The sequence below is a fragment of the Apteryx mantelli genome, chromosome 3 (genome assembly GCF_036417845.1).
Source record: "Apteryx mantelli isolate bAptMan1 chromosome 3, bAptMan1.hap1, whole genome shotgun sequence".
NCBI classification, from domain to species: Eukaryota; Metazoa; Chordata; class Aves; order Apterygiformes; family Apterygidae; genus Apteryx; species Apteryx mantelli.
The window spans coordinates 111,534,178-111,555,881 of record NC_089980.1 but is presented as its reverse complement, the minus strand read 5'-3'; the positions used below and the strand labels follow the sequence as shown (position 1 = coordinate 111,555,881).

Here is a 21,704-nt window from a genome sequence, read left to right as displayed (position 1 = left end):
CCACAGTAATTTGTTTCATCAGTTAATTTCTTTTAACACAAGCTGCCGTATCAATTACAGTAGTCTTTCCTACTCAGCGGCAAATAAAACTTACCTTAGTATAGAGAGATTTGAAACGATCTGAAGCACTATCCAGTTTATTCTGCACTTCAGTATAAGTAGCCGAAGTATCAATACCATCTTTGTCAACCTTAACACCATCTCTTTTGCTACAAGATCTTGCAGCATCTAAAACTCTTTGTCCAGAAATTGTAATATACCGTAAATCACCTTTGTGAGATATAACATCTTCTGAAAAACTCTTTTGCCTTTTCAGTTTGACCATAATACCACTGAAATCAGAAGCACCAGCCTCCAAATTACCAAGTTCTTGTTCTGACTGCTGCAGCCAGGTTTCAAATTCACTATAGTCTGCATTGAATTTCTCAAGTTCTTCCCTCAGAGAATGCGTTAACTTCATTTTCCTTTCTGATTCAGCTAAAGCAGTCTCGTACTGAGCCTTCAGCTCTTTCATGTTCCTTTGCATCTTGTCTTTTTCTTCAGGGGAAAGGTAGTGGCCTTGTTTCTCAAGCAGTGCCTGGGCAGACTGAGTTGCTATTATGACAGCCTGCTGCTGCGAAATAATTTTCTCATGTTGAGCCTACAGGAAAAGAATAAATATTATGACTATCATCATCTCAGAAGGTTTCATTAGACCATTATTGTCTTGAAATCTCTGCTGAATTCTGTTTACAAATGAAGAGTTAAGCAAAATCCATCAAATAATAAAAAGCTTTTCTAATATTCCTCTCATTTGTTAAAAAAAATTTTTGAGTAATCTAACTTAAAGCTCGAATCTTGGTCATATTTATGTACAGTTTCAAAATTCTAAGAAATATCCAAAGATAAATTTAGCCAGATACACAGCACATGACCAAACAATATCTTCAGCATCAGTGGAATTTGGAGATACTAGGATATATATCACGCAAGCACTTTCTCCTATACTTCTAAAAGACAACTTTGTAGAATAAAACTTGACATCAGCAACATCTTGAAAAAAACATTTTTTTCCAAATATAATTTACTTATTACTTAACTCTTAGTGTACTTAGCGTAATCAAAGTTTTCATAGTTCTCTGTTTCAAAATAGGATTTATTAAAAGTATTCAAAGGTAGACAGCCTTCTAAATCACAATATTGTTCTAAAACACATATATTGTTCCTATCATTTCAAACAAACAAAACAAAAGGAGTGAAAGCATCAAACATTAATTAGAATGCAAATACTTCCTTCTAATGTTCTGAGCAAACAAGCATTATTCCCCAGTTTTTATATTTTCATTTTTCAATTTCAAGAGCAACGATTCTTAAAAAATATATTTGGTTATGAAACAGATCCTTTGGAAATCAACATTCCTGGCACATTCTGTGCATGTAAATTGTTTAAACCACATTAAAAAGTAGTAAATCATATGAACTAGAATTGCATGCTAAAAAAAAATTTTTGTATTTCATATAGATTCTTTCAAAAATCTCCATTCTTGAAGCTCCTCAATTCCCATGTAAAACAGACTGGTTTGCTTTTCTTCCATGTGTACGGCAGGTAATTATCCAAAATTGGATTACAGGTTCTGTTGATTCTGCAGATATTAGGGGCACTAGAGAAGTATCAAACAAGTGGAAATAAAAGCATTACATACAATTTTGCAGTTTTATTTCCCCTTTTTGATCACCTGTCTCAGAAACAAACAAAACCAATTTATTTCATTTTTCTTAGGTTTTTTTTTTAAATAAGAAAGCATGATCAGCTCCATCAACTCCGCCACCAAACCACACCTAAAAGGTCCTGGCTGCTAAACTGTAACTCAACAAAGGCTATAAAATTGAGCTCTATTATTTTTTAATTCTTCCCATTAACTTAGCTGCAGAATCTATTTTTAAAATGCTGCACTGTGGTTTTATGTATCTCATCCTGCTGAAGCCTTTAAATAGTGCTTTGGCCATGGATAAGAAGGGTTAGGACATGCAGATTATAATTTCAGCAAACTATTATTTGCAGCTATTGGTAATCAGCGTTCAAGGGGAATTGCATGAGATCATTTTGCTATTACAAAGATTCTTGGAAAAGTCACATGAAGAGTATGAATTTATGTCACTGCTTTTCACATATTATTTACCTGTAGTACAGCCAATAAAAATTTGATTGTACTGCACTAATTTCTGACTTGAAAATATTAAGAATAATAGAATCATAGTTACAATTCTCAACATTTGCCTTGGAGAACATCTCCTTTTTCTTATTTTTAATAGGAAATAACCACCATAACAGTTAATTACTGACAAATTTGCAGTACCTTCTAACTACCAAAACACCTATCAGTGTATATCACTAATTTCCTAGTGCCCATTCCAAAGTCTATTGCAGAAAAGATGTGAATGAATTCAGCCATGTTGAAAGAGGATTAACACACTTAACACCTAAGTGTTGAATAGGTCCAGTAACAGTACCTTGACCCTCTGATACTGCTGGTTCAGATTATCTTCTGTGCTTTTTACTAGTCCATCCACTTGAGTTTCAATATCTTGCTGAAGCTCCAGCAGATTGCCATTGACATCGTCCTCTCCTTCCAAAGCTTTCACACCTCCCTCTTCAAAGTGTGTCCCATTCTGTTCTATCGCCTGCTTCAGCTTCCTGCCGTGCTCTGCTTCTTTGTCCACATTTGATAACCAATCCAAGAGATTTTCTATCGTATTTTTACTCTCTTCCAGCTGTTCTATGGCTGCAACCTACATTGAAATTTCACAGTTTCAGTTCAGAAATCTTCTTTAGGCACTACATAATATCATATGCAAACAGACCATTTAAGATATGTTAACATTCTAAAATGTGTTAATTGACACATATGCTGCTGTTTTTACAAAGAATATAAAACAGCAAATAGTTTATTGGTTACCCACATGAAACACAATTTTAATTTCTCCTCAGCCTGTCAGTAAGAAGTTGCAAGACTAATCTCCTAAGACTCATAAACAGTTTGAATAAATAAATAATGGTTGCCTAAGAACCTTTTCTGTTTCCTGCTTAATTGCTGTTGTCATAGCTTTATCCAGTTCTTTTCTGGACTCTTCTGCCTTCTGGCTAAGGAGCAAACACTTTGTTTTAGCTTCATTTAGTTTCTGTTCAAGAATAGTCTTGTCTTCTTGTGACAACTTTTCTCCATTTTCTTTCAAGAACATTTCAGTATTTTTCACAATCTCTGCCAATGCCTGTGCACTCTCTCTCATGTCTTTTTGTATTTCCTTTGGGGAAAAGAGAAAGCAAATAGGGGTAAGTAAATTATTCACCAGAACTTTCAGAATAAACTTGTTATAACTACCTCTGATTTGGGTACAAGCACCACACTGGTCCTTCTTTACTTGAGCGTGCATCATATATTACTAAGCTGCAGACTAAGATTATTAAAAAAACCCAAAAAACAAAAGAAAACCGCAAAAAACAAACATTTGACAATGTTTCTGCAGCTCATTCTGCCCCTATCATCTCCAAACACAGCTAAGTATTTTTTTGCAATTTGGAAGTCTCTTGGCTTACACTCCCCTTCCGACTGAGGCCACTTATTTCTTTCTTTAGTAGCTCAAATATTCTATTCTCCATGTACATAGAAGAAAATATATGTATTTCTTAGCTATCAAGAGATACAGTAAATCTGCTACACTATCTTTAGTAAGGTGAGTTTCTTGAGAAATTCAGTTCTATTACTATTCTAATGAAAAGTTGCAGAGGGGGACTGAATACAAGCCAGAAATTTGTGCTCATCTTTTCCAGGTAGAAGATTTCCCATACTTCCTGGTTTTGGTCAGGCCAGAATTGTCATAAGAACTTTTTTAAAAATGTAATTAGTCATAACAATCAATCAAATAAATCATAATGTAATCATTTCAATCTCAAAAGAATGTTTAATTCCATTAAATTTTGTATGGGACTGACGTTTAATTTTATTTTAACCAAAGCAGTTTGCCTTGTCATACGATAGTGTCAGACAGAAGATCTGCCTTCCAATTACCTGAAAGTAACTTTAATTATTAAAATAACTCTGGTTTTGAGTATATTCACCCAATTATTGAAATAATAAAATGTTTTTCTTCTATATGTAGTGTAATACTTGATGCTACAAGACATAAAAGATCTGACTCTCATTTTAGACTGCGGATTTTGCTGCAATTATGCTTGGCACCTAAAAGAATGACTCATTTTAACACTTCAGCAAGTATTTTAGAATAATTTTCCTGGAAACTTTGTATTAAAACAAGATTCTCTTTCTCTGAGAAAGATATCTGTGCTCCCATCCCGTACAGATCATTAAGAACAAAAGCTCTCCCTGACTTGATCTATAAGAAACCTTCTTTAAGTCCCCATTCCCTTCCCTAGGCACACTTCTACAACCATGCCTACAAGAAATCAGCCAGCAAACAACAACTCACCTGTTATGCAGTCTGTTAGACAGTCAAGGATAGCTGATATTTATTTATATTAAAAAAATGAAGTATATGCTATATCATTCCTTCACTTGCATTATTCAATACCCATTTAGATCATGAATTCTTGAGGGTACTTATGTCTTTTCACTAACTATAAAGAGAGCTTAAACTAACTTGTGTTACTTTGAAGATAATTAAAGTGAGGCAAGATGAATCAGGACATTTCTGCTTTTATATATAACTGATCCTGATGTGGAGCTCTATAGTGCTACTACTATAACCAATACTAGGAGGAGGAGAAAGAGGAGGAGGAGGAAGAGCAGTATCAAATTTTCCAGTCCTTTAACAGTTAAAACCTTAACTAATGTCAGCCAGGACAGAGTAAAAGCTTAGAGATGATTGTCCCTGGCCTTTAGTCAGGGTCCTACCTGGAGATCCCAGCAAGAGCTTTGGATACTAAAGGCCTGAACCTCGGCGAGCAGAGCGCAGCAGACTGCCAGCATCCCTGGCTCGTGCCACGAGGGCACCAGGGCCAAGGCACATCCTCACCTCGGAGCGCTCCCGTCTCCCATCCTGGCGAGGCTCCCCACGCACAGCACTGCACTGGCACCAAGGCACATCCTCACCTCGGAGCACTCCCGTCTCCCATCCTGGCGAGGCTCCCCACGCGCAGCACTGCACTGGCACCAAGGCACATCCTCACCTTGGAGCGCTCCCGTCTCCCATCCCGGCGAGGCTCCCCACGCGCAGCACTGCACTGGCATCAAGGCACATCCTCACCTCGGAGCACTCCCGTCTCCCATCCTGGCGAGGCTCCCCACGCACAGCACTGCACTGGCATCAAGGCACATCCTCACCTCGGAGCACTCCCGTCTCCCATCCTGGCGAGGCTCCCCACGCGCAGCACTGCACTGGCACCAAGGCACATCCTCACCTCGGAGCACTCCCGTCTCCCATCCTGGCGAGGCTCCCCACGCGCAGCACTGCACTGGCACCAAGGCACATCCTCGCCTTGGAGCGCTCCCGTCTCCCATCCCGGCGAGGCTCCCCACGCGCAGCACTGCACTGGCATCAAGGCACATCCTCACCTCGGAGCGCTCCCGTCTCCCATCCCGGCTGGATCCCCACGCACAGCACTGCTCTCTCCAGCCACCTCCTCCCGCAGGGAGCACTGAGGCACCACCGCCTGTCCCCACTGCAGGGACCTGGCCACTGTGACACACCGCCCCGGCCACCCTGCGCCTCACAGAGGGCTGCCAGCCAACATGCGCCTCTGCATCAGGGACACACCGGGGACAGGACCAGACATGGCAGCAGCCAGGCGACCCCAAGGGCCCCAAAACACACCAAGATCAACTCTCCAGCCCTTCAGGTCCCTTCTGTTTCCCCAAGGCCTTGCAACAGGCGCTTCCTCTGAACAGCCTCTCACAGCCCTGCGCGTGGGCAGTGCCCACCTTGAGGAATAGGGTGGAAGGGCTCTCACATAAGGCCAGCTCTTGCCTCTCTCCTTTGCCTCCACTTCCCTCCAGGGGGTCACCCAAGGGGCCTGCCTCCTGAGGGGCCCTTCTGGGCTTCAGTGGAGGCGGTCGAATCCCTTTGACACCACTCGCCCTCTCTCAGGCCTTGCTCCGGGGGCTCACAAATGATCCCCTGGGGCCAGACAGACACACTGACCAGCACGGACAAGGCCAGCACACCAGTCGTGGACAGGCTGGCTTCTGAAGAGGAAAATGGGCCAAGGCTGCCACCGGTCTCAAGGATTTGGATGCTATGGTCTCATGAAGGGCTGGGATTTCTCTGGCAAGCCAAACCTTGAGCCAAGCCAGGAGCTTTCAGCACTGCACATGCCACATGGAAAATCCAGTGAAGGCTTGCCTTGCTGAAAGGCCCAGTCTTGACAGAAAAACCAACAAACTGAAAGGGCTCTGTTACATAAGGGCACCAAGAAGTCTGCAAGCATCCCTAGAAAACCAGAATTCATAACAAGAGTAAGACAAGCCTCAGGCAACAGAAAGTCTTCTGTTCAAGTTCAAGAACATTGTGAACAAGAATAAGCACTCCCTGACACCAGATACAAAGTCAGAATATGATTTTAACATAGTAAGTGTGATTTTATCACATCTGACAGGAACAGTCTTAAGCTAAAGAATCATCTAACGAATCTGAGGCCTGCTAGAAGACGGCTTCTTGAAATGTTTCATATGTGCTTTCTATTTTATTGTCTTCTAGTTTCAAAGATTCTTTTCTGCCATTGGTACATAACTTTAGTGTTTTCATGGGCAGCAGCTTAAAGGCACTCCTTTAAACCTTTGCTTTGCTAGGCCAAACAAATCTACTTTACTCTCCTCTCACATGATAGTCTTCTTTTTCAATGAAGGTGCCTAGTCACTCTCCTCTGCACTCATTCCTCGTTAATGTATCTGATTAGAAGTGTACATACCTCCTGCTTGGTCTGGTATTGCTCTAACTCAGTCTTGCTGTCTCCAATAACAAGAGACTCTTGGTGTCCAATTATTCGATTTTCAGTCTGTGTAAGCAAATCGCACATTTCCTGCAGTTTCTCTTTGCATTCCTGCTGCCGTTCAGCCACATCCTATATCAGAGCCAAATACAATTGAACAATAAAATAAAAACTTCCTCATCATAGAGGCTAACAGACACTCTAATAGGAGCTACCTTTGAAAAACATATCACAAAGCAATAATTTTAAAAGTATGCTGTAAACATGATAGCAGTGGTACATAGAGCAAGATGAACATATAGAAGTTACGGATAAACCTCAGATATGCTGTAAGTAAAAGAGACCATGTTTGATGAAACTGCCCAACAGAAGTCTGGCCATGCACATTATGTGAAAGATGAAACCTCCAAACAACAGGAGTGGAAATCCAGTCTCTTAATCGCTTGAAACCTGTGATAAATGCTTATTAATTCTGAAAAAAGGATATCAAAACAGAGGTTAGTTGTGATTGTGTGTTAGCTCTGTTGGTATGCATAATGTTACCTGAATAGAAAATGCTGACTTTTTAAGCAGTAGAAAAGAACAAAACATGCAAGATCATTATTGTTACTAAGTCCTACATAAGTATCTATGCCTGTCCTTTACCCAATTTTACATTTCTTTGACAGAGTATAGAGGAAACAAATGCTCTTAGAATGGCAAAATAACACAAGACCTCCGAATGCTAGAAAACCTTTCATTATCCATAAACTGGGGAACAAGGTGGTGATTCTGGATCTTAACTGTGCTTTCATGACAGAGGAGGAGATACAGTTCCACTGCAGTATCTTACCAGCCTCCCTTGACTACAAAAACAAAGGCTGCTTATGCTTGCCAACTGCAGCCATACCAGCTGAAGAAGTAACTGCACCAACTTGACCCATAGCCTCCCCAGTGCCCTGGGGCCTAGAATCTCAAATCTGTTAGCTGATGTACTCATATGTTTGTCCCTCTAACCTGTTACAGTCAAAACGAGCCATGCTAGCAAAGACTAGACTAAACAAATCCAGTTCTTTAACTATAAAGACCTAGACAAAGATCACACAGCAGATGACTTGGCAGATCAGAGAAAAGAAAATCTTCAGCAGAACAGAAGTGATGAGCAACAGTGGTAGAGTAGAGACTCATTGATCAGTACAGCTGCAGCAGCAGCAGACTTGAGTTCACTGTTTTATTTATTTACTGATATAGCTTCTAAACAACCAATACTTTTGAGGAATCTCAAGTAAATATCCCTCACTGCTAGAAATAGCAGACCCAGACACCTCAGGCTGTAGAGATCATAATGTCTGAAACTGCATCTGTCTGCAATCTAATATGCTGTTTCTGTGAGCTGTGATTGCACCAAGGAAAGACAGAAATGGCAATTCACCAAACTTAATCAATACAATCTTTGTAGAACCATGAAAGTATCCATAATAAAAAACTGAGAAGACAGGATTACTCTTAATACTGCATGCTGGTATTAAAATTCCTCATCCATAGACAAAAACACTCAGCACACATTTACACAGAAAGGCAAACCTTCTGATCACCCAGTTCTTGCGCTGCCTGTAACTGAGTTTCTAAACTTTCCACTTGAGATGTTACTGCTTCCTGTACTTCCTGAAAAGATTTCTGGGTGGTATTTAAGAGCCTCAGCAGCTGTTTGCTCTGATTAGGAGAAAGATCTTGGGCATGTTCAGAAATGAAGAACTGAACATCAAACGCAGTGGACTCCAACTGCATTTTTGTACAGCCAAGCTCTGCAGCAATGTTCTGTAAATGAAGAGAAGCAAATGACTAGCAATGAAGACAAATTCATTATAGATAAAACACTTAGAAATATTACCATCCTTGTACTTAGCCCCATGTTCCAAAATGCTTTTGAGAGCCATTTTAGGCACAGTAAATCAAAACTCTGTCTCAGAATCATTCTGACACATTCAAATAGGCATTTGAATGAACTTGTGCATGGCCTTCTCTTGTGACAATCCATGTTCAAGTAATAAATAGGATGACCTTGAACCTCTCTTTCTTTCCTTTCTCATGGATGTCTGAGGACTGGCTGACCTTCAACACTGAAAGATTTATGGTGAGCATGTGTTCACCTAAATGGCAGGTTAGCTCTATAAAACACCAGTCTAAAGACCTAGAAATGTTTAAAAGTTTATCAAAAGCATTCCTGTCCTTAACTCCACAATGACATACCCCATTTCCAGCAGTGTGGCAAATTCTGCATGTAGTTACACCTGTGCATCCCCTATGACATTACCATGACTACTGGAACCCCATTAAAACACAGAAAAATAATTTTATTTTTACCATTCATAGATATATATGTGTATGAACAGTACTTAAAACTGACTTGATTTGTTTTTCATGACTCATTTCAGTGAAGGGTGTAATGAGGAGGCCTTTCAATAGCTTTTTATCTTTCCCCACTTTTTTGTTTCCTTAAAATACTCGCATGTAATTGATTAGGAAGGAAATTAAACTTCAGTAAAGAATCTGGATCCTATGCATTAAGATATAATTTTAATAACTGAAATATTTGTAACATAAACTAGATTTCCAAAAAGGGCCAGATTTAATACAACAAATATAACCAGAACCAATAGTTTTTTCAGTAATCCAAACTCTATCAAAAAAAATTTAAAGAGAAAAACCAAATCAACAATATTTTTTTAATGGATTATCAAGCAGTTGTCATCTTAAGCAATTATTTCTAGCTGTCTGTTTAAGCAATAGAGGTTAATAAGCAGCTATAAAAAACTGGCTAACATTTTGTAATAAGCAGAAGCAGCAACACCTGCCATAAAAAAAATACTTGCCTTGAGGAGTTGCAAACTTTGCTTCATGTCTTCTATATCATTAGTGTTCACTATGAAGTCATTCACAACTTTACTTTTTTCTGTGATCCAGTCTGAATACCTCTGCAGTTTGCTTAAAAGTTGCTGGTGTAATACTGCAAGCTTAGACTAGAAAGGGAAGTTATATATTTATTGATGCCCCTGTAGTCTAACTACATTTTCCATCATATTAAATAGAATCATATGTATATTTAATATTCCGATAAAACAAAGCCAAAGCAAAACCCTTTTTAGCTGAATTACTTTGAAGAGAACTGAGATGAAATACGTAAATGTATACTCATAAAAACATACCATTTCAGAGTCAACAGCACAGATTATTTGTTTTGCCCGTTTTGAAGATGTATCACAGACCACCAAAAATGCTTCCTGCAAATAGTCATAGCTTATCTTTAGCTCTTTAAGTTTCTCTTTGAGAATATCTCCGTGAGAAAGCCTTAAAAACTCTTCTGTCAACTTCATATCTTTTTTTAGGATAATGGCAAAGGTAGCCAGCTCTGATTCAAATGACTGCAAAAAGAAATATGCAAAATGCATTGTTACTGAGCAAGAAAGACATTTAAATCCAAAGTAATCTAATTATATTTGAAATCTCTCTTTTTTTTACTAATGGCCTTTCCTAGCACCCACCACTGAAGTACAAGTATGAAGCACATTTTACTGACCTCTAATTGTTCCAGTTCATCTTTCAGTGTTTCCAGGTTGCTACTAATAGGTTGCTGATTATCTAGGTAGCATTTTATATCTTGAACCACAGTCAAATGCTTTTTCAATTTCTCTGTTAACTTTAAACACTGCTGTACTCCACTGAACTGAAAATGAATTTTAATAAGAAAAAGGTTTTACAAACTAATAGACTTGAAACTAGGCAAAAAAAACCCTTGGCTTAATTATATTTCTTTTAAATTTATTATTTATTTTTTCAACAATTCTTCTGGTTCAATTATGTTCTCCAATACTTAAAAGGATTCATGCAGTTCCTCTAACCCAGGGCATATAGCATATACCAGTTGCTGTTACTTACCATGCCAGTTGGGCTGTCTTCCAGGACTGCTTCTTTTGTTTTGAAAATATGCTCAGTAAGGCCTTTGGAAAGGCTGTCTGTCTTCTCATGCTCCTGGTCACTTTTCAAAGCAAAAACTATGTCATCTTCCATCAGATTCTCTTTAGGAATTTCTGATCTAAACACTGATTGTTCTGTTGAGAAAACAGTACAAAGCCCATCTACTTTGCCTTTACCATCATGTCCTATGGTGATACCAGCAACCTGCGGGGCTGTAAGCAAACCACTTATCAGCTCCTCTAACTTGTATGTACTTTCATCTCCAGATGAGATTTGAAAAATCTGCCCAAGTTGAGAAGTAATAAGTTTTGGAACAGGAGCTTTTACTCGTTGGTCTGTTTCATTCTTCATTTCATCTGGATCATCCATCTTTTGTTTGCAGGATTCCTGCTTCAGAATATCCCGAAGAAGGTCAGGACTTCTGCAATCAGGCCAAAGCAATGAAAGAGCATCACAGTCCTTTGGCTCTATGCATGGTTTGGTAACCATTAATGCAGTTCTGAGATCATCACTTGTTTGCTTTATATCTGATTCACGAGATGTGTCACTCCCAAGCTGTGTGCTTCTAACCATTGTAAGTAAATTTTGCACTAAAACTTTCGTATCAGAGTAATTTAGGGGTTCCCCCTTCTGCTTGTAGTAAACATGTCCTTTTTTCAATTTGCTTTCCAATATATTCTTTAAGTCTTCCATTAGTGTGTCAGACATTTCTGGGGATTGTGAAATATCTTCCTTTATTTGAAAATCTTTGCAGGGTCCCATTTCCTTTTGTAATGACTCCATGGACATTTGTTTTTCAAAACTATTTTCAAAGGAAGTAGTCTCAGTGACCATGAAATTCTCTCCCTTTGAGTTCTTCCCTGTCTCATATTCTTCCTGGGCAACATTAACCAAGCCACTCCCTATGCTGCTCAGAACTACAGAAGAAACATCAGCAGAATGGGTGTGATTCCCAGAAAGTAGCACTTTAATCCCGTCCCCTGATTCTTTGGCATTCTCATTACTTCCTAAAGCACCTGCTTTTATGAGGACAAATTCATGATCACTGCTGCTCTTATTTTCTGAACTGTCTTTAAGAACAGTATTTTGACAGATAACTGTTCCCTTGGTCATGTTAATTTCATTTGGTTTTACTGTAACTTTCGAGAGAAGGGAGTGAGTGTGGGAGTTTAATTCACTTGAATGCATTTCTCCTGTATCAATTATGTCCTTGAGCAGAAATTCCTTTTCATTCTGCAAATCATGTCTCCCCCTTTCCCCATCTATAATGCAACAGGATTCAGCTTTATCCAATTCTGAATTGTTTTCTCCTTTTACACCTGTTGCATATTCTCTTATAGAGGAGGAAAGGTTAAAACATCTCTTAATTTCATCTGATTTCACATCACCTCCAGTATCAAGCAAAGTTTGATCTGCCTTTACTTTTTCTTTACTTGAAACAGGAGTTTCTCTATCAGCTTTAATTACCGATGCCTCAAATATTTCCCCAAGACTTTCAATATGAATGGGACTTTTACTTAGCTCTTGGATATCATTTTCCTTTGTAATATTTACTGTATTTGTATTTTCTTTAAGATTTTCAAAACCTATTTCTATTTGACTGTGCTTCCTATTTGTGGCTCCTTCTGTTTGATCAGTAAGTGAACACAGACTATCACCATCACTCACATGAGACATATGTCCAAGGAATTTACTGTCCATTTGGGATGCGCTTTCCTTCAATTCTTCCATACCAGCCATATCATTTAACATTTGTTCCTCCACAGATACTACTATTTCTTGTCTTTGCCCATGATTTGAATGCAACATTGGCATGATACCAGTATTGTTTTTATTCATGCTATGAACAGGTAAAGAGCATTCTGGGAGAAACAAATTTGTCTGAATTTTTTCTTCATCATCTGTAGTTTGCTTTGTATTTGGGAAGGCTGTTACTCTGGTATCAGATGTCACAGTATCATCATGAAGCTGAAAACTTGGAATCTTAAACAGTGTTTTGTTATATTCTTCACTCTTACAAGACACCCATTTAGCATCAAAGACATTTTCAGACCGATTATGATCAGTAGTATCTTGTGATGTATATTTACTTTTGATAGAATTCTCACACTCATTGTCTCTTTCTTGCTGTCTTTCTTCTTTGCTTGTATGTGTAAGACCAACACATCTTTCCTCAGAAACATCTGATACAGTTTCACATTTTCCAGAGGGCAGTTTTCCATTCCCATGGTTGGACTGGAATTGCAAACAATCCCCTGCCATGGTGCTTAAAGAATGGTAACAGTCATCAATATTCTGATTATTTTCATCACTATTTTCTACGTTTCCTAAAGGTGTTAACAGCTGGTCACCTATACTTTTATATCGATGGTGTGAGTAAAAAATATCTTCATCACTGTCAGAATCAGTGTCAGAGTCATCATAACTATCGTAATCATAATCCATATAGTCATAATCATAATCTTCCTCCTCCTGTGCTCCTTCAGATTCACCCTCATAGGAGTCACTTTCTGCTTTCATTTCACCTTCCTCATTTCTGTCTCTTTGTACTTCTGCTTCATACATCTTTAGTAAGGAACTAAGGCCTCCCTCCTTACTACCTTCACTCTCCAGAGCAACTGGCAATTTCAGCTTCTTCTCTTCAAAGCTCCCTGTTCTTTCCCTTTCCTCCTCAGGGTAGGTTTCCAAAGTTCTGGCACTTGTGGAAGCTGTATCTATGCTCTCAGATAGACCTGCCAGATTTACATCCCTTGAATAATGGACCCTCTCTCCAGCATTAGCTGCAAGGTCTTGATAAGATCTGATCTCTTCTTTCAGATTTATTAGACCACGTCTCTCCTCTAGAAAACCTAAGGGAACATTATCAGGCTCTGGTATATCATCATCCCCCAGCTGTGAGGTATCATAATCATCATCACCCTGAGGAGTGTCATAGGAATCATCATCATCAACTTGTGGAGTATGGTAGACATCACTGTCATCATCATCAACCTGAGGAGTTTCATAGGCGGCATCATCATCATCATCAATCTGAGAGCTGTCATCTTCAGAGGCTACCTCATCACATTCACGGTGCAAGTGTTCACTTTCAAACTGTGGGATGACATCACTCACTCCTAGTGATGAATCAGAACTACTGTCAACCAGCAGTAACTTATCAAATGTAAGATTGGTTTCTTCTAATGTTAGCCCTTGTGCTGTGTTGTTACTGTCCCCCACAAGCGATCCATCATGTCTAAAAGTACTGTCATCTAACAAAGGCCTGTAGTGCATGTGTCTGCTGTCTTCTAGACACAGCTGCAAATCAGTACAACCCTCCAAGGATGGAATGAAAAAATCCTCTACGGATGGCCTGTTACGTACATCAGGGTAGTCCTGTAGAGGTTGCTCGCTATATCCATTGTCTTCAAACTGTAGTGTGTCAACAACTTGACTTCCTAATTCTTTACAATAAAGTTCTTCTGGAAGTCTATATTCAATATCTGCATTGATGGACAAACCAAGACTTCTCTGAAAGTCATCTTTCTTGCTGTTATCAGGTAACATTCTGCTGTCATCAGCTTGCAAAATGTGAAGCCCACATTTTGTGCACCTTTCCAGGTCTCTTTGGATTTCATTAACTGACCATTCATTCACACACAAGGTATTTTGTAAGGTTTTATATTTCTTGTTTTCCGTACCCAGACTGTCTGGCATATGTACGTTTTCTTCTTCTATTTCTGAAATGAGATTTGGTTTTGAGTCATTTGGAAGATATCCTTCAATATTCCCTGAATTTGCCTTCTGATTCTTAGGCTTACACAGTTCTACTTCTGCCCATTCAGAATACTCCAGAAGACTCTTGAGTGCATTTTTGTTTACAGAATTTTGAACACTACCTACTACATTTCTAACTTCTGTAGGGTTAGTTAACAAAATCTCCTGTGTATATTCTGATTGCTCAGTACTAGTATTACAAACATCAGGTCTACATATATGAACATCTTTTACTTGTGAGCCTTTATTATTCCCAAAATCTTCCAACTGAATTAATTCCCTGCCATTAGAAGTATTCTCAACACCTGAAAAATCACCCTGAACATTGCTTGTGACATTACTAAAGTACACATTGCCAGCTGACTTTAGATTAATTCCTTTTGGGCTTATGTATTTGTTACTAAACTCCATTTCTGACACATCAGCATTGTATGCATCACCTTTCAGTAATATATTGATGGCTTCTTGCAGTTGTCCATCATATAATAAAAGTCTTCCTCCAGTGTTTGCATCCATATAACTATTTACCATTAGATAAGAGATGAATAATTTCTTTGCTTGGTCCAAACTATGACATACATGGTCTTCTGTGCCAGAACCTTCATGTTCCTCCTCATAGTCATGAAATACAGATGGCCGAAGCTCATAGGTTGATAACCATTTTGCAGCATTTTTACACGGAGATTCTAATTCTTCTACATTAGGCATTTTATCTGGTAAAGTCACACTGTTCAAAACAGATACAGTATTGATGTCTATTACCCCTGATTGTGCAGCCTTATCTAGGCTGAGTACTTCAGAAGTTTCTGGAATGTAAAGCGCAGCTATTTTCTGCCTACCATTTAGTATTTTGAATGCCAGCTCGTTTGTTATCATCCCTTGATGCAAAGAAGTTGATATGGGGAATATTTCACCAGTATGAGGCCAAATTAGGCCAACAAAGCCTTTTTGTGCTTCTAATACCAGTAATGCACTGGTAGATGATATTAAGTTACACTGCACAGCTTCATCAACAGTCAAGCGTTTGCCAGAATTTGGACAAAGGATTCCACCAGTCTGAACCTGATGTGCGAGAATCCCACAGGCAGTGTGCTGATCTATCATCCCTTGTTTCATGGCTTCTTCCACAGTTACTTGCTTCCCTGAGTCAGAGTCAATTATACCTCCAGACATTAACTGAGCCCCCAGCAGCCTGAACATTGTTTCCCGATCAATGAGTCCTTCATGGGCTGCTCTCAAAACAGATATCTTCCTTCCACATTTGAATGTGATTCTGCCTTTTTCTTGTGGTTTCACAGGTAAGAGTCTTAACCCTGTTTCTTCATGTATTATGCTTCTATTAACCATCTGTTCAAGGGAAGTCTTTTCAGCGGAGTTAGGGTCTATGAGATCTTTGCATGTGTCTTGTCTTTCCAGAAGCTTTGCATATAATGTCGGAGGAATCAGGTTCCTCTGGAAAACCTTCTGTAAAGTCAGGTTTTCTCCAGTAGATGGCAAAATCAAGTGCCCACTTGAAAGCTGATTCTCAAGAATTTTAATGGCCAAAGATTCTGAAATCAGACCTTGCTCTAAAGCTGATACAACTGGAAGATTTATTAGTGATGATTCTGAAATTAGCTTCTTTGCATTACTTAATTCCTGCAATTGCAACAGAGTCTGCTCATCAATTAGGGCATGAGCTTTAGCTTCTTCCAGATCATAACATACTCCTAATTCTGGAGAAATGATTCCAGATAGAATCAGCTGATTCTCAAGCAATCTAATTCCAGTGTCATAGTCAATAAAACCTTTTAAAACAGACTGAAAGACTGAAAGGACTTCTCCAGTCGTTTGGTCAATGATACCAGCAATGACTTTATTCACCTAAAAAGGAATGTAAAAGAATAGCTATCACTATTTTTAGACTGTATATTTTAAATTTTCTTTTGCTTTTGAAAGCATGTTAAGCATAAAAACATGTACTTACCAGGACTGGAGGAATGCTGTGAATGTTAGCAGCTCAAATGCGCAAGTGATCTATGTCAGTCATTCAACAGCACACGATGTGATAAAAGATTTAAAATCAACATGCATCTGTGAATTGAAAACCTATGCTTTGCATACATAAATAGGGTTAGTGAAAGAAGAATAGATGATTGCAGAGTGAGCAAATGGAGCACATACCTGAAAGGCAAATTTTCATGCTCTAAATGTCCGTGAAAGGTTAGACTATTTGGAAACAGTATGTGATACAAAACCACCATGCTATTCATGTTTACAGCATACAGCACTTCTGTATATACACTCAACAACATGGAATCAAATATTCTAGCACCAAATACTGCATTTAGTTTGCATGGAAAGCATGTAGTCAGTTTGGCAACATGATTTAAACTAAATTAACACCCACTGCCTCTATATGTATATGAGAATATTCATTTGCAATATATTTTTAGAGAATTCCATATTTAAGATTGAGATCCATTTACAAACATATTTGTAATATCTCAGAGCTAAACACTGTATATGCTCCCATCCATATACCCAGTTAATTTTAAAGAAAAATTGTGGTTAAATAACTTCTGGAACATTTCCAAGTGATATATGGGAGAGATTAATATGTTATTTTATGGTGTCATTTTCACAGCAAAACACAGACTTATCTAGCAGTCAAAGAATGGCTTTTAAGAGAAGAGTTAAGAGATGAATGATTTGTTTATCTTTCTTCATGCAAGGCACACAGTATTAAGACTCTTCACAAAAAATCTGATGAGCAAATGTTCATATGCACACATAAGGTTACACAGTATACCATACCAAGTACACAAAACCTTTAGTCAAATTAAATCAGGTTCTCAAGTTCCATACACGCTGTTAATTACAGTTTCTTCCTTCACTGCTCATGTATTGTTCCATAACCATGCAGTAAAACTCAAAAGAGCCTGAAATGTAAGTTTTCCGTCTTGTTACCTTTACTTCCATCTTTTCATCACTCAAATACTGTGTTTCCTGCAATTGTTTCAAAGCTTCATTGGATAATAAGCTGTAACTCTCCTGAAGGGATCTGACTTGCTTTTCCATTTCATTTCTCTCTTCATCTGTCATTCTATTAAAAAAAATAAATAAATAAAAAGGAGAGGGAGAGAGAGAGAGAGAGAGAGAGAGAAGGACATATCTGAGTATTTTTTAAACTGCAGCGAGTGATCTGTGAACCTTTATTTTAAAAAAAGGAGAAAAAATTATGCTTCTCTTGACTTAGTATATATTGTAGAAGTACAGTATGAAAAAATACAGCTTAGTTATGAACATGTTCCAGAAAACTATAATCTGCTTGTAGTTGTACAGGAAAAGAGACTAAATTAATCAGAAATTTACTTTGAATCATCGCTAGAGCCAATGATCTATCACTTGCATGTGCCTCTGACTGTCTACTATTTACCAGTCAAGACAAATAACATAGCAAAGATTCATGAAAATCTCAGTAATTTAGTATCTTAAATAGTCTGATTTCAGAGATAGATGAAACAAACCTCTGATACATATTTCAAGTGTTAATTTACTATTACTGTTAATTATTTTGACTTCAAATGAAAGTTGTTATCTAATGTTTTTTTCTAACCTGATCAGAGGTATATAAACCTAACCGTATTCTTAAAATAAATAAAACCTAATCGAGGTTTTTCCAAAATGGGAAGACAAAACTATAAAACCAAGAAAAAAAAGATATACTAATTTGTAAAATATAATGTGCATTTTAAGATGAGAATATGAGTTCTTTTTAAGCAAACACTATGTGCTGATTCAATTAATTTACATTATTTGAAAAATAATAAGCATAAAAATGGCATACTTGTCACTATGCTTGGCTAAAAATGACTGAGTAGTCTGCAAAGCTTCAGCTATTTGTTCTTTCTTGGTTGACATTTCATCCAGGGAAATCTGAAGAATAAACAACATATGCTCAAGACTTAGCTATGCACACATATTGAAAGAAAAAAGAAAGAGCCAACATTACGTTTTTACTTAATACAAAACTGTACAGAATAATGTAAGAACTTGTATTTTTTAAAAATAATGGCTATTCTCAATGCTATATTACTTACTGTAGCAGAAATAATATCTTTTACATATAAATAAGTCATTGAATAAAGCTTTCTGGTTAGATAAGCTACTTGTATCAGAGAGCAATTGGGTAAGACAAATAGAATTTATTTTAAAATGTTATTTGCTTATAAGTTTACCATAATACTTAACTAATCATTTAAAATCACTTCTGACTATAGTTGACACAGTTTAAAGAAATTTTAGAGAGATATGAATAAAATAATCACATTCAAGAAGTCATTCACTTCTCAGGATGAGAGGTAATAACTTAAAATCCTACCAGAGGGCCACAAAACTTCATGAAATTCAGTGACAGACATACGCAATATTAGATACTTAGAAAAAAAAGGAATTATTTATTAATATTCTCCCTGTCATCATTTCTGTGTCATTCCCACTAAAGCAGTAGTTCCAGCAGAGGAATTTGCAAGAATTTCACCTTTGCTTTTGAACTTCTGTGAGTAAGTGTCTGCAGTTTCTTCACACAAAAAGGCTACCTTTGCTTTTGCATGACCAAAATGCAAAGTAGCAAGGAGAAGTCTAGAAGCTAGCTTAACAAGCCTGGAATGAGTGCAATGCAGGTGCTAAAGAGCCCTAAGAAGATGCTTAGGCCCTGTGTTCAAGTGGGTAAAAGACACGACATGACACATTCTGTCTTTGCGTTCACAGCACCAAAGGGCACAGTAAGTCTTAAACACAGTCTCCCTTTGCAGACAGCACCAGCTGGCCAGTTTGCCACCATATGTACACCTTGGACAGAAGTAAAGAGAGCAAGCACAGTACATAATATAAAAAGATCCAAGCAGGCCTGAGGTAGCAGGTGGGGCCAGGAGATCCCTTTGCTATAGGAACACTGCGGCTGCTCTGTGCACCCCTTCACTGTGGGCAGCAGCCTCTCTCTCAGCTCCACAGCCTTAAGCCACAAAACCCAAACCTGCGTGTGAAATTTCTTTCAGCTAATATTAGCTATCAAATCACTAGTCCTGCACGTCTCTACAAAATTTTCAAGGCATCCTTGCTAGTCAGTGAAGACACACAAATAGGCACCTTTGGAAGGCTACTAACCCCTGCTATCTCACAGACCCATTTCACAACAGAAGGAAACACCATCTGGAAACGTCCGTCTCCTCTGCTGGTGTGTGAGGAAGTCAAGGCAGGTGAGAGAAAGCCAAGATAGCTAACTCATGGGTAACTTTCTGAGGGCTCAAGCTGGATGGAGGGATGCCATCCATAGCTACTGTGGTAGGCTAAGATACTCTAAGGAGTTGAGTGCTGTCCTAATGCTCACAAAGGTTTTCACCATTGTCTTTAACAAGAGCAAAAAAAGGCCAATGTTGAATGTTTTTGCAAATCCTGGTCCTAAATATACTTTCAAAGCAATAAAAACTCACTTCCTCCTATAAATATAGGAACAAACTCAGTAACAGAAGTAGTATTAGAAGTCAGTGGTTCTGTACTACAGAGTGAGCAGAGCCTGTATGAACACCCAGCAGGCTGGGACTGGCAGCAGCGTCACTGCCTGCAGGGGTTTGACCTGGCTGACAGCAAGCTTCATTTCTACCCATTCTGCTCCAGTGTCTCTGGCTGGCACCAGTGCGTGTGACCAAAATATACACAGGAAGAGGCTGCTTGAAAGATGGGGCAAAAATCAAGTTTGTATGACCACACATTCAGCTCTGCATCTGAATTTTTCTACTGATCAGTGTGCAGGTAGACCTTTACTTAATGAAATATTTTTAGGTATTTAGTAAGTTATTTTATGCAACAGGTCTAGATGGGGTGCTGTTTGAAGTGATATGAAACTTCACAGATGGAAATTTATGGTTAGAGTAACAACTGCACACAACAGCAGCAGCATCATATCTGTTAAATACAAGGTAGGCAGCACAGGCCACCCCAGTAGCCTGTGGGCTAGTGTGATTATAAAGGGGGCTAAGTCAATACCCTCTATATTCCCTTTCTCTAAGACAGCAGTATTGAAGAGATGTGAACATCTGTTCAGCTGAAGACTTCCAACTACTATCTCATGAGCCACTGATAAGAGGAGCCCTCAAGATAACTTTTTTAAAAGCCAACAAAAAGAAACCTGGCCCATGGGCCCCCCTCCAGCCAGCTTCCTCCTTCATGGTGCCTGGGTGGAAGTTACCAGGCTTATTCATTGAACTATATCAGGATTAGGGACCAGACAAAATGCTGCCCTGCCAGGATGCACAGTCCCTATATCAAGGCTATGTTATGGTGTGCAGAGTAATGCTTTCTCTAAAATGGGATTTTGCACTGTCAATAATGTGTTTGTGTCCCTAAACATTGATGTTCATTTACCTAACACACCCCTCACAACCAAACGTGAAATGACATCTTTAGTAAGACATGGATGTTGATTTGGAGGAAACAAAAGTATTTATGGAATTTTTATGCATTTTAATCAACACAAAAAGCTGAAAAGAGCAAGTGGTATTCTATCAAAAGACATCTGTGTACCTGCTGCTTAGGCAAGTCTGTCTTTTCAGCCTTTTCTCCTCCTTCTTTGCTGAGTGTCTTGCTGAGGTTTGACACCCATTTCAATAAATCCCCAGCTTTCTCAACATGTTCTTTCTTTTCTTCTTCCATTGACTTCTGAAGAGTAACGCGAATTGTAAAGAATATATAAATTGTTGAGATATTTAACATTAACATCCACAGAAACACAATTCTATCACAATGCCAGTACTATCACATAACCGTAATTCCTTTTTATTTATTCACCACATGCATTACTAGGACACTTTGATGTAGGAACAAAAATGTCATGCAATTACAGACATTAACAGAATAATTCCTCCAAAAGATTTGTAAAGATTATGATTATGGTGCTTATTCATACACATGTACAGTCATTATAAAATGTTTGATATTACAGAAAAAGCATAGCTTCCCAGCCATTACTCAACAGATAAAATCTAAACAATGTTTGCATATAAAGTATCTTTGAATTGCTGCCTTTGCATTA

General features: G+C 38.4%; 1 protein-coding gene across 1 annotated transcript in view; it reads right to left on the bottom strand.

The window, feature by feature from the left end:
* Positions 1 to 21,704, bottom strand: part of DST (dystonin) — a 314,972-nt gene that overhangs the window by 102,503 nt on the left and 190,765 nt on the right. Inside the window, exons 38-51 of the mRNA XM_067294163.1 lie at positions 21,197 to 21,331; positions 18,462 to 18,550; positions 17,582 to 17,717; positions 12,750 to 16,495; positions 11,843 to 12,587; positions 10,838 to 11,740; positions 10,479 to 10,625; positions 10,108 to 10,323; positions 9,775 to 9,921; positions 8,486 to 8,719; positions 6,902 to 7,054; positions 3,049 to 3,282; positions 2,491 to 2,769; positions 95 to 640 (exon numbers count right to left, since the gene is read on the bottom strand). Coding sequence (XP_067150264.1) covers positions 95 to 640; positions 2,491 to 2,769; positions 3,049 to 3,282; positions 6,902 to 7,054; positions 8,486 to 8,719; positions 9,775 to 9,921; positions 10,108 to 10,323; positions 10,479 to 10,625; positions 10,838 to 11,740; positions 11,843 to 12,587; positions 12,750 to 16,495; positions 17,582 to 17,717; positions 18,462 to 18,550; positions 21,197 to 21,331 — 7,710 coding nt within the window. The remainder of the gene's footprint in view (positions 1 to 94; positions 641 to 2,490; positions 2,770 to 3,048; positions 3,283 to 6,901; positions 7,055 to 8,485; positions 8,720 to 9,774; positions 9,922 to 10,107; positions 10,324 to 10,478; positions 10,626 to 10,837; positions 11,741 to 11,842; positions 12,588 to 12,749; positions 16,496 to 17,581; positions 17,718 to 18,461; positions 18,551 to 21,196; positions 21,332 to 21,704) is intronic.